Raw genomic sequence first — 14,021 nt, 5'->3', positions numbered from 1 at the left:
CTACTACTATTTTGAATCTGCAATATTTTAATATATTAAACTATTTTCTCTATTAGAATTATATTGTATTTAAAATTTCTTAAAATTTACTACTTTTTACCAAAAACTAGTATGAAATTTACTACCTTTTTGTTTTGTTTATAAAAAGCCGGCTTTTCACTCAAAACATGCGCATGCTTTTGTTATTTACACTCATTATTTGAGTGTTTATGTAGAGTTTTTTTGATTTTCACTCACTTTTGTTAGCTGGAGTTACCATAAATGTTGTATAATTCACCATTTAGAAAAACTGATGACAACAGTTTAACGTGGATCCTTAAACCGTAAAGTTTGGCGGAATTAAATAAACGGTTGTTTTTATGGATAATATTTTGCAAAGTGTTTTGTAACTATTTGAAAACAAATAAAAATACGTTTACACGTGAATTATTGATGAAAAAAAGAGGGAATTATTGGAAAATAGTTTTTAATAAATTTTAAAATTTTGTTAAATTTTAAAAGGAATAACATAGAAAAGACTTTTGTTTAAACACAATTTTGAAAAAAGTGAAAAAGAAGTGAAATTTAAGTAAAAAAGAGTTTATTTGAAAGAAAAATAGTGAAATTTCTAATTTTTAGCAAAATTCCCAATCGTAGAAAATAATCGAATCGAATTGTTTACAAAGTTTGAAAAAATAATATTCAAAAAGTAATATTTCGAAACTGTTTAAAAAATTCACTAAAATTTCAAAAAAGATAACAAAAAGTGGAGTAAATTGAAAGAATTAGTTAAACGTTTATAAAGTATTTTAAATAATTTAAAGTTAATTAAATTTTTAAAGAATTTCAAAGCCATAGAGTTGATATTAGTTCTAACTACATGAGAATTTTCGTGAGTGTAAGAAAACTAAAAATCTAAAGTGTAAATTGCTTCGATATCTGTTTAATAACATAAAACTAAAACAAAGTTAAAAATTTCCTAAATATAAACAAATTAAGTGAAACATTTAAAGTCTTAAGAGCAACAAAGTTATGACAGAAAGCAATAAAATTTCAAAAATCTGAAATATATTTAAAACAAATAATAAAAGTTAACTAACTATTACTTTGAAAATACTTTAACAAATTTCATGAAAATAAACAACAGCTAAAGTTACAGCTTTAAAAAAGTTAAAAACACAATAAAGAAAATTTAATAAATTTTAAACAATACTACTACTACAAACAAAACTAAGCAATAAAACCAACAAAGGTAATCAATTAAGGCAAATAAACCAATAATATTATGAATTTATAAAAAAAATTAAATCATATTTGTCATAAGAAACCTTCAAAAAATGTATTTTTCTGCCTGAAAGAAAGAACTATAAAGGTCCTTTTAAAGCCTCAAGTGTTGGCTTTCATTGATAATTTCAACAATTAAAATATCTTTCTTGCAACCAAAGTTATAAAGATTTTTCTAACTTAACCTCTGAATCAATATTAATAATACGTCTTGTGGTACAAAAAGTTAAAATTTGAAAATACCTATTTACATTTAACGGAAAATATAAATTATGAATGCAAATAAAAATAGACTGGACTTTAGACAAAATTATAGACTAGCCTATTGACTTTAAGTTAGACTATAGAGTAGACTATAAACAAAATAATAGACTAGAGTTTAGATTAGAAGATAACAGACCAGAGTAAAGACCAGCCTATATACTAGACTATAGACTAGACTATAGACTAGACTATAGACTAGACTATAGACTAGACTATAGACTAGACTATAGACTAGACTATACTAGACTATAGACTAGACTAGACTAGACTATAGACTAGACTATAGACTAGACTATAGACTAGACTATAGACTAGACTATAGACTAGACTATAGACTAGACTATAGACTAGACTATAGACTAGACTATAGACTAGACTATAGACTACACTATAGACTAGACTATAGACTATCTATAGACTAGACTATAGACTAGACTATAGACTAGACTATAGACTAGACTATAGACTAGACTATAGACTAGACTAGACTAGACTATAGACTAGACTATAGACTAGACTATAGACTAGACTATAGACTAGACTATAGACTATACTATAGACTAGACTATAGACTAGACTATAGACTAGACTATAGACTAGACTATAGACTAGACTATAGACTAGACTATAGACTAGACTATAGACTAGACTATAGACTAGACTATAGACTAGACTATAGACTAGACTATAGACTAGACCATAGACTAGACTATAGACTAGACTATAGACGTGACTATAGACTAGACTATAGACTAGACTATAGACTAAGCTATAGACTAGACTATAGACTAGACTATAGACTTGACTATAGACTAGACTATAGACTAGACTATAGACTAGACTATAGACTAGACTATAGACTAGACTATAGACTAGACTATAGACTAGACTATAGACTAGACTATAGACTAGACTATAGACTAGACTATAGACTAGACTATAGACTAGACTATAGACTAGACTATAGACTAGACTATAGACTAGACTATAGACTAGACTATAGACTAGACTATAGACTAGACTATAGACTAGACTATAGACTAGACTATAGACTAGACTATAGACTAGACTATAGACTAGACTATAGACTAGACTATAGACTAGACTATAGACTAGACTATAGACTAGACTATAGACTAGACTATAGACTAGACTATAGACTAGACTAGACTATAGACTAGACTATAGACTAGACTATAGACTAGACTATAGACTAGACTATAGACTAGACTATAGACTAGACTATAGACTAGACTATAGACTAGACTATAGACTAGACTATAGACTAGACTATAGACTAGACTATAGACTAGACTATAGACTAGACTATAGACTAGACTAAACGCTAGTCTAAAGTTTATACTATAGACTGGAAAAGAGACTTCTTATTTTTATTTTTCCAAATCTTATAAGATGTGTAAACTAAATCTCCATTTTAAATCAATTTTATTGTAATGTAGTCAATATTCCGTAAATATTGTCTCTTTTCACTTAAAATTGTTTCTGAAATATTTCTAAATTTTTTCCTATTATTGCTATTTAAAATATTTTCCATTTAATTCATAAAAACCAACAATTTTAATATAATTTCTTTCAACAAAAAATATCTCTTGACTCAACGTTTTCTTCAGCTGTAAACAAGCGGAAAAGGAAATTACCATTATGGCCAACATGCTGGTTGTGTTGGTGTCTTAAACTAAGTGTAACCATGTATGTATGTGTGTGTATCGGTGGGTGAGCAACTCAATTGTCTTAAAGCATCATTAATCATTGTCTTTGTCAATGTGTGTATGTGTGCCAGAATGAGTTAAGAAGATACACACTGGCAAACACTAGAGCTATACTGAGTGTAGGTAACGGATACAGTGTCAGTTTAAATAACATCTAAATTGTTGGTTTTTTGCTCCCTTATTTCGTCCCTTTCTTACGCTGTTATAATTTTACTGCTGCTGTTTTACTTTTTAATCCTTTAAAAGTGAAAAAAGATAAATAAATCGCTTTAAATTGGAAATGAAGGAAGCAAGAAAAATGAATCATGTTTTTATTTTTCTTTTCGTTTTGCTAACTTAGCAAAATGTTAATAAAATGAAATGGAAATATTAGACTTCATATATCAATTCTACCAACAGAAAGAGATTTAAGAAAAAGTTGAATATTTTTTCAAAAGGACCAGCGATTCACTTAGACTAGACCACAGACTATTCTCTAGACTAGACTAAAAACTAGACTGTTTTGGTTTAGTTCCGTTCTAGTTCAGTTCAGCTTTAGTTCAGTTCTAGTTCAATTCTAGTTCAGTTCTAGTTCAGTTCTTGTTCAGTTCTAGTTCAGTTCTAGTTCAGTTCTAGTTCAGTTCTAGTTCAGTTCTAGTTCAGTTCTAGTTCAGTTCTAGTTCAGTTCTAGTTCAGTTCTAGTTCAGTTCTAGTTCAGTTCTAGTTCAGTTCTAGTTCAGTTCTACTTCAGTTCTAGTTCAGTTCTAGTTCAGTTCTAGTTCAGTTCTAGTTCAGTTCTAGTTCAGTTCTAGTTCAGTTCTAGTTCAGTTCTAGTTCAGTTCTAGTTCAGTTCTAGTTCAGTTCTAGTTCAGTTCTAGTTCAGTTCTAGTTCAGTTCTAGTTCAGTTCTAGTTCAGTTCTAGTTCAGTTCTAGTTCAGTTCTAGTTCAGTTCTAGTTCAGTTCTAGTTCAGTTCTAGTTCAGTTCTAGTTCAGTTCTAGTTCAGTTCTAGTTCAGTTCTAGTTCAGTTCTAGTTCAGTTCTAGTTCAGTTCTAGTTCAGTTCTAGTTCAGTTCTAGTTCAGTTCTAGTTCAGTTCTAGTTCAGTTCTAGTTCAGTTCTAGTTCAGTTCTAGTTCAGTTCTAGTTCAGTTCTAGTTCAGTTCTAGTTCAGTTCTAGTTCAGTTCTAGTTCAGTTCTAGTTCAGTTCTAGTTCAGTTCTAGTTCAGTTCTAGTTCAGTTCTAGTTCAGTTCTAGTTCAGTTCTAGTTCAGTTCTAGTTCAGTTCTAGTTCAGTTCTAGTTCAGTTCTAGTTCAGTTCTAGTTCAGTTCTAGTTCAGTTTCTAGTTCAGTTCTAGTTCAGTTCTAGTTCAGTTCTAGTTCAGTTCTAGTTCAGTTCTAGTTCAGTTCTAGTTCAGTTCTAGTTCAGTTCTAGTTCAGTTCTAGTCAGTTCTAGTTCAGTTCTAGTTCAGTTCTAGTTCAGTTCTAGTTCAGTTCTAGTTCAGTTCTAGTTCAGTTCTAGTTCAGTTCTAGTTCAGTTCTAGTTCAGTTCAGTTCAGTTCTAGTTCAGTTCTAGTTCAGTTCTAGTTCAGTTCTATTCAGTTCTAGTTCAGTTCTAGTTCAGTTCTAGTTCAGTTCTAGTTCAGTTCTAGTTCAGTTCTAGTTCAGTTCTAGTTCAGTTCTAGTTCAGTTCTAGTTCAGTTCTAGTTCAGTTCTAGTTCAGTTCTAGTTCAGTTCTAGTTCAGTTCTAGTTCAGTTCTAGTTCAGTTCTAGTTCAGTTCTAGTTCAGTTCTAGTTCAGTTCTAGTTCAGTTCTAGTTCAGTTCTAGTTCAGTTCTAGTTCAGTTCTAGTTCAGTTCTAGTTCAGTTCTAGTTCAGTTCTAGTTCAGTTCTAGTTCAGTTCTAGTTCAGTTCTAGTTCAGTTCTAGTTCAGTTCTAGTTCAGTTCTAGTTCAGTTCTAGTTCAGTTCTAGTTCAGTTCTAGTTCAGTTCTAGTTCAGTTCTAGTTCAGTTCTAGTTCAGTTCTAGTTTAGTTCTAGTTCAGTTCTGTTTTGTTCTAGAATATAGGACTGGACCACGAATTTTAATCAATATATTTAATTTATAAAAAATACCACAATTTACTCATTAAAGTTTTTTTCTTATTTCCATTGCAGTTTAAATTTAAAATCAATATTTTGCGTAAAATTATAAATAAATATTTTTTAAAAAATATAACAGTAAATAATTAAATAAAACTAACAAAAGCGTTTATTTACAAAAAAAAAAAAAAAAAAACAAAAACTGTAAATAAAACTCATTATTATAATTTTGCATTAAAACAATCAAACTCTCAGTGAAATGTATAATAAATCATTAATTAAAATCTGCAATAAAACGAATAACATAAAATGACATCAACACCATTGAATACACATTTCAAACAAGCAGCTGTCAGAAAGACAACAGCAACATCAGTATCAGCATTAACAGCAACAATAACATCATCATCACCATCATTATCGTCAGCAACAATGACATTAACAACACCACATTATCAAACAACAACAACAGCAAAAACGCCAACAATTGTGTCATTATCATGGCCATCACTATTAAGCTGCAGTCATTTCGTATTGCTGCAAGTGATTTTACCCTTAATTTATTTGTGCATCAAATGCCCAGCGTGTTGGCTGGTTCATGCCGTGAGGCACAATTGTGTTGCAATGGCCGTGATTCATCGTGTGTGGTGCAAAAGGCACCCATTAATGCCATCATTGAGGATTTAAGTGATAAACCTTGTTATTGTGATCATGCCTGCTTGAAATTGGGCGATTGCTGTAGTGATTTTAAAGATCATTGTGGAGGTAAGTGGAAGAGGAAAGTTTATGCACATTTTAAATGACGATTATAATAACAACAATAGTTTTGGGAGATTTAATAGGTTACGGATAAACACTTTTAAAACTTAAAACTTTTCACCGGAAGTTTTAAAATTGTAGAACTTGACAAAGAATTATGTTCGTAGTTCGTGTCCTAGATCGAGTTCAGATCTACTCCGGTTCTAGTTCTGTTCTAGTTCCGTTCTAGTTCTGTTCTAGTTCTGTTCTAGTTCTGTTCTAGTTCTGTTCTAATTCGTTCTAGTTCTGTTCTAGTTCTGTTCTAGTTCTGTTCTAGTTTGTTCTAGTTCTGTTCTAGTTCTGTTCTAGTTCTGCTCTAGTTCTGTTCTAGTTCTGTTCTAGTTCTGTTCTAGTTCTGTTCTAGTTCTGTTCTAGTTCTGTTCTAGTTCTGTTCTAGTTCTGTTCTAGTTCTGTTCTAGTTCTGTTCTAGTTCTGTTCTAGTTCTGTTCTAGTTTGTTCTAGTTCTGTTCTAGTTCTGTTCTAGTTCTGTTCTAGTTCTGTTCTAGTTCTGTTCTAGTTCTGTTCTAGTTCTGTTCTAGTTCTGTTCTAGTTCTGTTCTAGTTCTGTTCTAGTTCTGTTCTAGTTCTGTTCTAGTTCTGTTCTAGTTCTGTTTAGTTCTGTTCTAGTTCTGTTCTAGTTCTGTTCTAGTTCTGTTCTAGTTCTGTTCTAGTTCTGTTCTAGTTCTGTCTAGTTATGTTCTGTTCTGTTCTAGTTCTGTTCTAGTTCTGTTCTAGTTCTGTTCTAGTTCTGTTCTAGTTCTGTTCTAGTTCTGTTCTAGTTCTGTTCTAGTTCTGTTCTAGTTCTGTTCTAGTTCTGTTCTAGTTCTGTTCTAGTTCTGTTCTAGTTCTGTTCTAGTTCTGTTCTAGTTCTGTTCTAGTTCTGTTCTAGTTCTGTTCTAGTTCTGTTCTAGTTCTGTTCTGTTCTAGTTCTGTTCTAGTTCTGTTCTAGTTCTGTTCTAGTTCTGTTCTAGTTCTGTTCTAGTTCTGTTCTAGTTCTGTTCTAGTTCTGTTCTAGTTCTGTTCTAGTTCTGTTCTAGTTCTGTTCTAGTTCTGTTCTAGTTCTGTCTAGTTCTGTTCTAGTTCTGTTCTAGTTCTGTTCTAGTTCTGTTCTAGTTCTGTTCTAGTTCTGTTCTAGTTCTGTTCTAGTTCTGTTCTAGTTCTGTTCTAGTTCTGTTCTAGTTCTGTTCTAGTTCTGTCTAGTTCTGTTCTAGTTCTGTTCTAGTTCTGTTCTAGTTCTGTTCTAGTTTGTTCTAGTTCTGTTCTAGTTCTGTTCTAGTTCTGTTCTAGTTCTGTTCTAGTTCTGTTCTAGTTCGTTATAGTTCTGTTCTGTTCTGTCTGTTCTGTTCTAGTTCTGTTCTAGTTCTGTTCTAGTTCTGTTCTAGTTCTGTTCTAGTTCTGTTCTAGTTCTGTTCTAGTTCTGTTCTAGTTCTGTTCTAGTTCTGTTCTAGTTCTGTTCTAGTTCTGTTCTAGTTCTGTTCTAGTTCTGTTCTAGTTCTGTTCTAGTTCTGTTCTAGTTCTGTTCTAGTTCTGTTCTAGTTCTGTTCTAGTTCTGTTCTAGTTCTGTTCTAGTTCTGTTCTAGTTCTGTTCTAGTTCTGTTCTAGTTCGTTCTAGTTCTGTTCTAGTTCTGTTCTAGTTCTGTTCTAGTTCTGTTCTAGTTCTGTTCTAGTTGTTCTAGTTCTGTTCTAGTTCTGTTCTAGTTCTGTTCTAGTTCTGTTCTAGTTCTGTTCTAGTTCTGTTCTAGTTCTGTTCTAGTTGTTCTAGTCTGTTTAGTTCTGTTCTAGTTCTGTTCTGTTCTAGTTCTGTTCTAGTTCTGTTCTAGTTCTGTTCTAGTTCTGTTCTAGTTCTGTTCTAGTTCTGTTCTAGTTCTGTTCTAGTTCTGTTCTAGTTCTGTTCTAGTTCGTTCTAGTTCTGTTCTAGTTCTGTTCTAGTTCTGTTCTAGTTCTGTTCTAGTTCTGTTCTAGTTCTGTTCTAGTTCTGTTCTAGTTCTGTTCTAGTTCTGTTCTAGTTCTGTTCTAGTTCTGTTCTAGTTCTGTTCTAGTTCTGTTCTGTTCTGTTCTAGTTCTGTTCTAGTTCTGTTCTAGTTCTGTTCTAGTTCTGTTCTAGTTCTAGTTCTGTTCTAGTTCTGTTCTAGTTCTGTTCTAGTTCTGTTCTAGTTCTGTTCTAGTTCTGTTCTAGTTCTGTTCTAGTTCTGTTCTAGTTCTGTTCTAGTTCTGTTCTAGTTCTGTTCTAGTTCTGTTCTAGTTCTGTTCTAGTTCTGTTCTAGTTCTGTTCTAGTTCTGTTCTAGTTCTGTTCTAGTTTGTTCTAGTTCTGTTCTAGTTCTGTTCTAGTTCGTTCTAGTTCTGTTCTAGTTCTGTTCTAGTTCTGTTCTAGTTCTGTTCTAGTTCTGTTCTAGTTCTGTTCTAGTTCTGTTCTAGTTCTGTTCTAGTTCTGTTCTAGTTCTGTTCTAGTTCTGTTCTAGTGTTCTAGTTCTGTTCTAGTTCTGTTCTAGTTCTGTTCTAGTTCTGTTCTAGTTCTGTTCTAGTTCTGTTCTAGTTCTGTTCTAGTTCTGTTCTAGTTCTGTTCTAGTTCTGTTCTAGTTCTGTTCTAGTTCTGTTCTAGTTCTGTTCTAGTTCTGTTCTAGTTCTGTTCTAGTTCTGTTCTAGTTCTGTTCTAGTTCTGTTCTAGTTCTGTTCTAGTTCTGTTCTAGTTCTGTTCTAGTTTATTGTTCTAGTTCTGTTCTAGTCTGTTCTAGTTTCTGTTCTAGTTCTGTTCTAGTTCTGTTCTAGTTCTGTTCTAGTTCTGTTCTAGTTCTGTTCTAGTTCTGTTCTAGTTCTGTTCTAGTTCTGTTCTAGTTCTGTTCTAGTTCTGTTCTAGTTCTGTTCTAGTTCTGTTCTAGTTCTGTTCTAGTTCTGTTCTAGTTCTGTTCTAGTTTGTTCTAGTTGTTCTAGTTCTGTTCTAGTTCTGTTCTAGTTCTGTTCTAGTTCTGTTCTAGTTCTGTTCTAGTTCTGTTCTAGTTCGTTCTAGTCTGTTCTAGTTCTGTTCTAGTTCTGTTCTAGTTCTGTTCTAGTTCTGTTCTAGTTCTGTTCTAGTTCTGTTCTAGTTCTGTTCTAGTTCTGTTCTAGTTCTGTTCTAGTTCTGTTCTAGTTCTGTTCTAGTTCTGTTCTAGTTCTGTTCTAGTTATGTCCTAGTTCAATTCTAGCTCAGTCTTCTTTGAATACTTGCAACAAAAATTTATATTCATTTAGATTTTGAGTCGCCGTGACGTATGAGTAATATTTTATTTAGAAGATTACTTAAGAATAAACAACATAAATTGTCATTCAAATAAGCTGTTATTTTAAAGAAGATTTAGTGATTTAATTGTTAATACAAGTTAATTAGCAGTTTTCTATAGTGAAAGTTTAAGTTTTTTTTTTTTAATTTAAACCAATTTGTATATTATTGTTGTTATTTGTGTTACTAAATATCATAATACTTTTGCTAAGCTTTATTTGCTACAGTTTTTCCTAATAAACTTTTTTGTATTTTTTTCTTTTTTTGGCATAATCAACAGCCCAAACATGTTGTTTAACAAGAATATATTTGTTGAGTTCTTGTTTTCTTATGCCTTTCATTTTTTTTTTTTTTTTTGGCAAGAAAATGAAATTTTCTACAAACAATTTTTTGTCATTCATAAAATTTAACTATCACACATACACCCTCTCTCTCTCTCTCCCTTGCACAAATGGTGTTAGTATTTGTGTTAGCCAAACACATGTAGAGACCAATTTGTAGTCGGTTGGTGTATGTATGTGTGTGTGCATATGTTTTAGAGATTTTTGTCCGTAATTGATTACAACCGACAGACAGTTGGCATAAGAGAAAAGAAATGTAATAGAGCAAAACTTAAGAAAAAAGTTTATTTCTTATATTTGTTTCCTCTAAGGCTGATTAACATTTGTTTTCTTCCCCCTTTTATTTCTGATTATTGCTAACAAGGATTATTTAATAGGGTTTATATGACAGTTTTTGTATTTCAAAAGGATTTTAAGAGGTTGTTTGTTTGTTTTTTTTATAGCATACTTTAGAGGAGAGCAAGGTTAAGGAAAAGGATATAGTAAGATTTAAAGGTATTAGGAACTTGGTCTTTAGCTTCTCTGGAAAGATACCTTCACCTATTAAGTTATCCTATAATTTTTGTCTTTTTATGTTTTTTTTTCCTGTAAAAACCTTGTTTTTCATTATTTTTTGGTTGCTGTTCCTTCTTTTGTTTTCTTTCCTTTCTCTACTCATAATATCTGTATGTGTTTGTGTTAACCATAAAAAGTAATTTTTGTTTAAGTTTGTGATTGTTAGATTGTTATGGGTTTTAGTTTTAGTTTTTTTCTTCCACAGTTTTTGTTGAGGTTTTCCTTTTAGGAAATGCTTACTAATTAATATGGTTTGTGTTTTTTGCTGTAGTTTTCTGCTTTTATTTTTGGGTGTAACAATAACCATTGCTAATTAAGGCTCACTTAACATAATTAATATTATAATAATAATATGGGGTTTTTCCTCTGGGGTTTAACTATTGATTTTAAGACTAATTAAATTTAAGCATTCAGTTAAATGTTAAATATTAAAACAAAAGTTATATGTAGAAGCAAAAGTTAAACAAAATGTTGAAATTATAGACTTGAAAGGAAATTTGAATAAAAATCTATCCTATAGTCTAGTCTAGTTTAGTCTAGTCCGTAGCTTTGTTTTTAGTTTCGTCTATAGTCTAGTCTATAGTCTAGTCTATAGTCTAGTCTATAGTCCAGTAGTAGTCTATAGTCTAGTCTATGTCTAGTCTATAGTCTAGTCTATAGTCTAGTCCATAGTCTAGTCTATAGTCTAGTCTATAGTCTAGTCTATAGTCTAGTCTATAGTCTAGTCTATAGTCTAGTCTATAGTCTAGTCTATAGTCTAGTCCATAGTCTAGTCTATAGTCTAGTCTATAGTCTAGTCTATAGTCTACTCTATAGTCTACTCTATAGTCTAGCCTATAGTCTAGTCTATAGTCTAGTCTATAGTCTAGTCTATAGTCTAGTCTATAGTCTAGTCTATAGTCTAGTCTATAGTCTAGTCTATAGTCTAGTCTATAGTCTAGTCTATAGTCTAGTCTATAGTCTAGTCTATAGTCTAGTCTATAGTCTAGTCTATAGTCTAGTCTATAGTCTAGTCTATAGTCTAGTCTATAGTCTAGTCTATAGTCTAGTCTATAGTCTAGTCTATAGTCTAGTCTATAGTCTAGTCTATAGTCTAGTCTATATTCTAATCTTGTAGTTCTGGTCTATATTCTGGTCTATAGTCTAGTCTATAGTCGAGTCTAGAGTATGGTCTATATTCTCGTCTATAGTCTAGCCTATAGTCTAGTCTATTCGTCTAGTCTATAGTCTAGTTATCAGTCTAGTCTATAATCTAGTCTATATGTCTAAGTCTCTAGTCTAGTCTATAGTCTAGTCTATAGTCTTAGTCTATAGTCTAGTCTATAGTCTTAGTCTATAGTCTAATCTATAGTCATAGTCTATAGTCTAGTCTATAGTCTAGGTCTATAGTCTAGTCTATATGTCTAGTCTATCGTTCTAGTCTATAGTCTAGTCTATAGTCTAGTCTATCGTCTAGTCTATAGTCTAGTCTATAGGTCTAGTCTATAGTCTTAGTTCTATAGTCTAGTCTATAGTCTAGTCTATAGTCTAGTCTATAGCCTAGTCTATATCTAGTCTATAGTCTAGTCTATAGTCTAGTCTATAGTCTAGTCTATAGTCTAGTCTATAGTCTAGTCTATAGTCTAGTCTATAGTCTAGTCTATAGTCTAGTCTATAGTCTAGTCTATAGTCTAGTCTATAGTCTAGTCTATAGTCTAGTCTATAGTCTAGTATATAGTCTAGTCTATAGTCTAGTCTATAGTCTAGTCTATAGTCTAGTCTATAGTCTAGTCTATAGTCTAGTCTATAGTCTAGTCTATAGTCTAGTCTATAGTCTAGTCTATAGTCTAGTCTATAGTCTAGTCTATAGTCTAGTCTATAGTCTAGTCTATAGTCTAGTCTGTAGTCTAGTATATAGTCTAGTCTATAGTCTAGTCTATAGTCTAGTCTATAGTTTAGTCTATAGTCTAGTCTATAGTCTAGTCTATAGTCTAGTCTATAGTATAGTCTATAGTCTAGTCTATAGTCTACTCTATAGTCTAGTCTATAGTCTAGTCTATAGTCTAGTCTATAGTCTAGACTATAGTCTAGCCTATAGTCTAGTTTATAGTCTAGTCTATAGTCTAGTCTATAGTCTAGTCTATAGTCTAGTCTATAGTCTAGTCTATAGTCTAGTCTATAGTCTAATCTATAGTCTAGTCTATGGTCTAGTCTATAGTCTAGTATATAGTCTAGTCTGTAGTCTAGTCTATAGTCTAGTCTATAGTCTAGTCTATAGTCTAGTCTATAGTCTAGTCTATAGTCTAGTCAATAGTCTAGTCTATAGTCCTAGTCTATAGTCTAGTCTATAGTCTAGTCTAGTCTGTAGTCTAGTCTATAGTCTAGTCTAGTCTGTAGTCTAGTCTATAGTCTAGTCTATAGTCTAGTCTATAGTCTAGTCTATAGTCTAGTCTATAGCCTAGTCTATAGTCTAGTTTATAGTCCAGTCTATAGTCCAGTCTATAGTCTAGTCTATAGTCTAGTCTATAGTCTAGTCTATAGTCTAGTCTATAGTCTAGTCTAGTCTATAGTCCTAGTCTATAGTCTAGTCTATAGTCTAGTCTATAGTCTAGTCTATAGTCTAGTCTATAGTCTAGTCTGTAGTCTAGTCTATAGTCTAGTCTATAGTCTAGTCTATAGTCTAGTCTATAGTCTAGTCTATAGTCTAGTCTATAGTCTAGTCTATAGTCTAGTCTATAGTCTAGTCTATAGTCTAGTCTATAGTCTAGTCTATAGTCTAGTCTATAGTCTAGTCTATAGTCTAGTCTATAGTCTAGTCTATAGTCTAGTCTATAGTCTAGTCTATAGTCTAGTCTATAGTCTAGTCTATAGTCTAGCCTATAGTCTAGTCTATAGTCTCGTCTATAGTCTAGTCTATAGTCTAGTCTATAGTCTAGCCTATAATCTAGTCTATGGTCTAGTATATAGTCTAGTCACTAGTATATTCTATAGCCTAATCTATAGTCTATAATTTAGTCTATATTTAGTCTAGTTTATAGAGTAACCTTTTAACTGATATTAATCATATTTGATAAATAAAGGAAATTTTTTATAATTTATTGCTGTAATGTAATTTTGAAAAAAACTTTTTTAATATTGCTTATTTTTTGCTCAAGTATTTAACAAATATTTAATTTTTATATCATGCCTTTAACAAACAAAAGATAATGGCTTCCTATTATATTTTTTATTTACATCCTGTTTATTATTAATTTTTATATTTATTTCTATAAAATGAATATTATAATGTTTTTTTTTTTCATTTAATTGTTAGTCCTGGTGATAAAATATTGTTATTTGATATTGTTGTATAAATAATTACATTTCAAATTATAATTTCATCAAATGTTTATTCAATTAACTCATCCATTAATAATTTATTTATAATTTACATATACATACACATATATATCACAACACATTCATTTTAATTCTACCAAAACCATTATAAATACAAAACAACTGCGAATGTGTATTAACAATTATAAATATGTAAATTGTAAAAATTGACATGGAAAAAATTTATAAACAATAACTATACAGTAATTAAAATAATAACTCTTTATTGTTTTGTAAATAATTGTGGATGTAGACATATAAAAGCCTTTTAAATTTAATAAACAATTGATAAAACCGCAACAGCGGGGAAGCGAAAGGAAAAGAAATCAATTAAAACTATTACAGGCGGATAAAACAAGGTGTTTGAAAAACGTTTAAACATTATACAACAAAAATATTTAAATTCTT

At 31.2% G+C, this 14,021-nt stretch overlaps 1 protein-coding gene across 1 annotated transcript; it reads left to right on the top strand.

The window, feature by feature from the left end:
• Positions 1 to 5,621: 5,621 nt before the first annotated feature.
• Positions 5,622 to 6,112, top strand: LOC119614889 (somatomedin-B and thrombospondin type-1 domain-containing protein-like). Its single transcript, XM_037970983.1, has one exon. It carries the CDS (start codon positions 5,810 to 5,812, stop codon positions 6,110 to 6,112), a length of 303 nt encoding a protein of 100 aa, XP_037826911.1. The 5' UTR covers positions 5,622 to 5,809.
• The last annotated feature ends 7,909 nt before the right edge of the window (positions 6,113 to 14,021 follow it).

Source organism: Lucilia sericata, unplaced genomic scaffold (assembly GCF_015586225.1).
Source record: "Lucilia sericata isolate MDLA Ls3-8-SP2 unplaced genomic scaffold, ASM1558622v1 Contig003590F_arrow, whole genome shotgun sequence".
NCBI classification, from domain to species: Eukaryota; Metazoa; Arthropoda; class Insecta; order Diptera; family Calliphoridae; genus Lucilia; species Lucilia sericata.
This window is presented reverse-complemented; position numbering and strand designations above follow the sequence as displayed.

Bases quoted from the DNA above. Each gene is read 5' to 3' on its own strand.
- LOC119614889 (XM_037970983.1), top strand. From the start codon at position 5,810: ATGGCCATCACTATTAAGCTGCAGTCATTTCGTATTGCTGCAAGTGAT.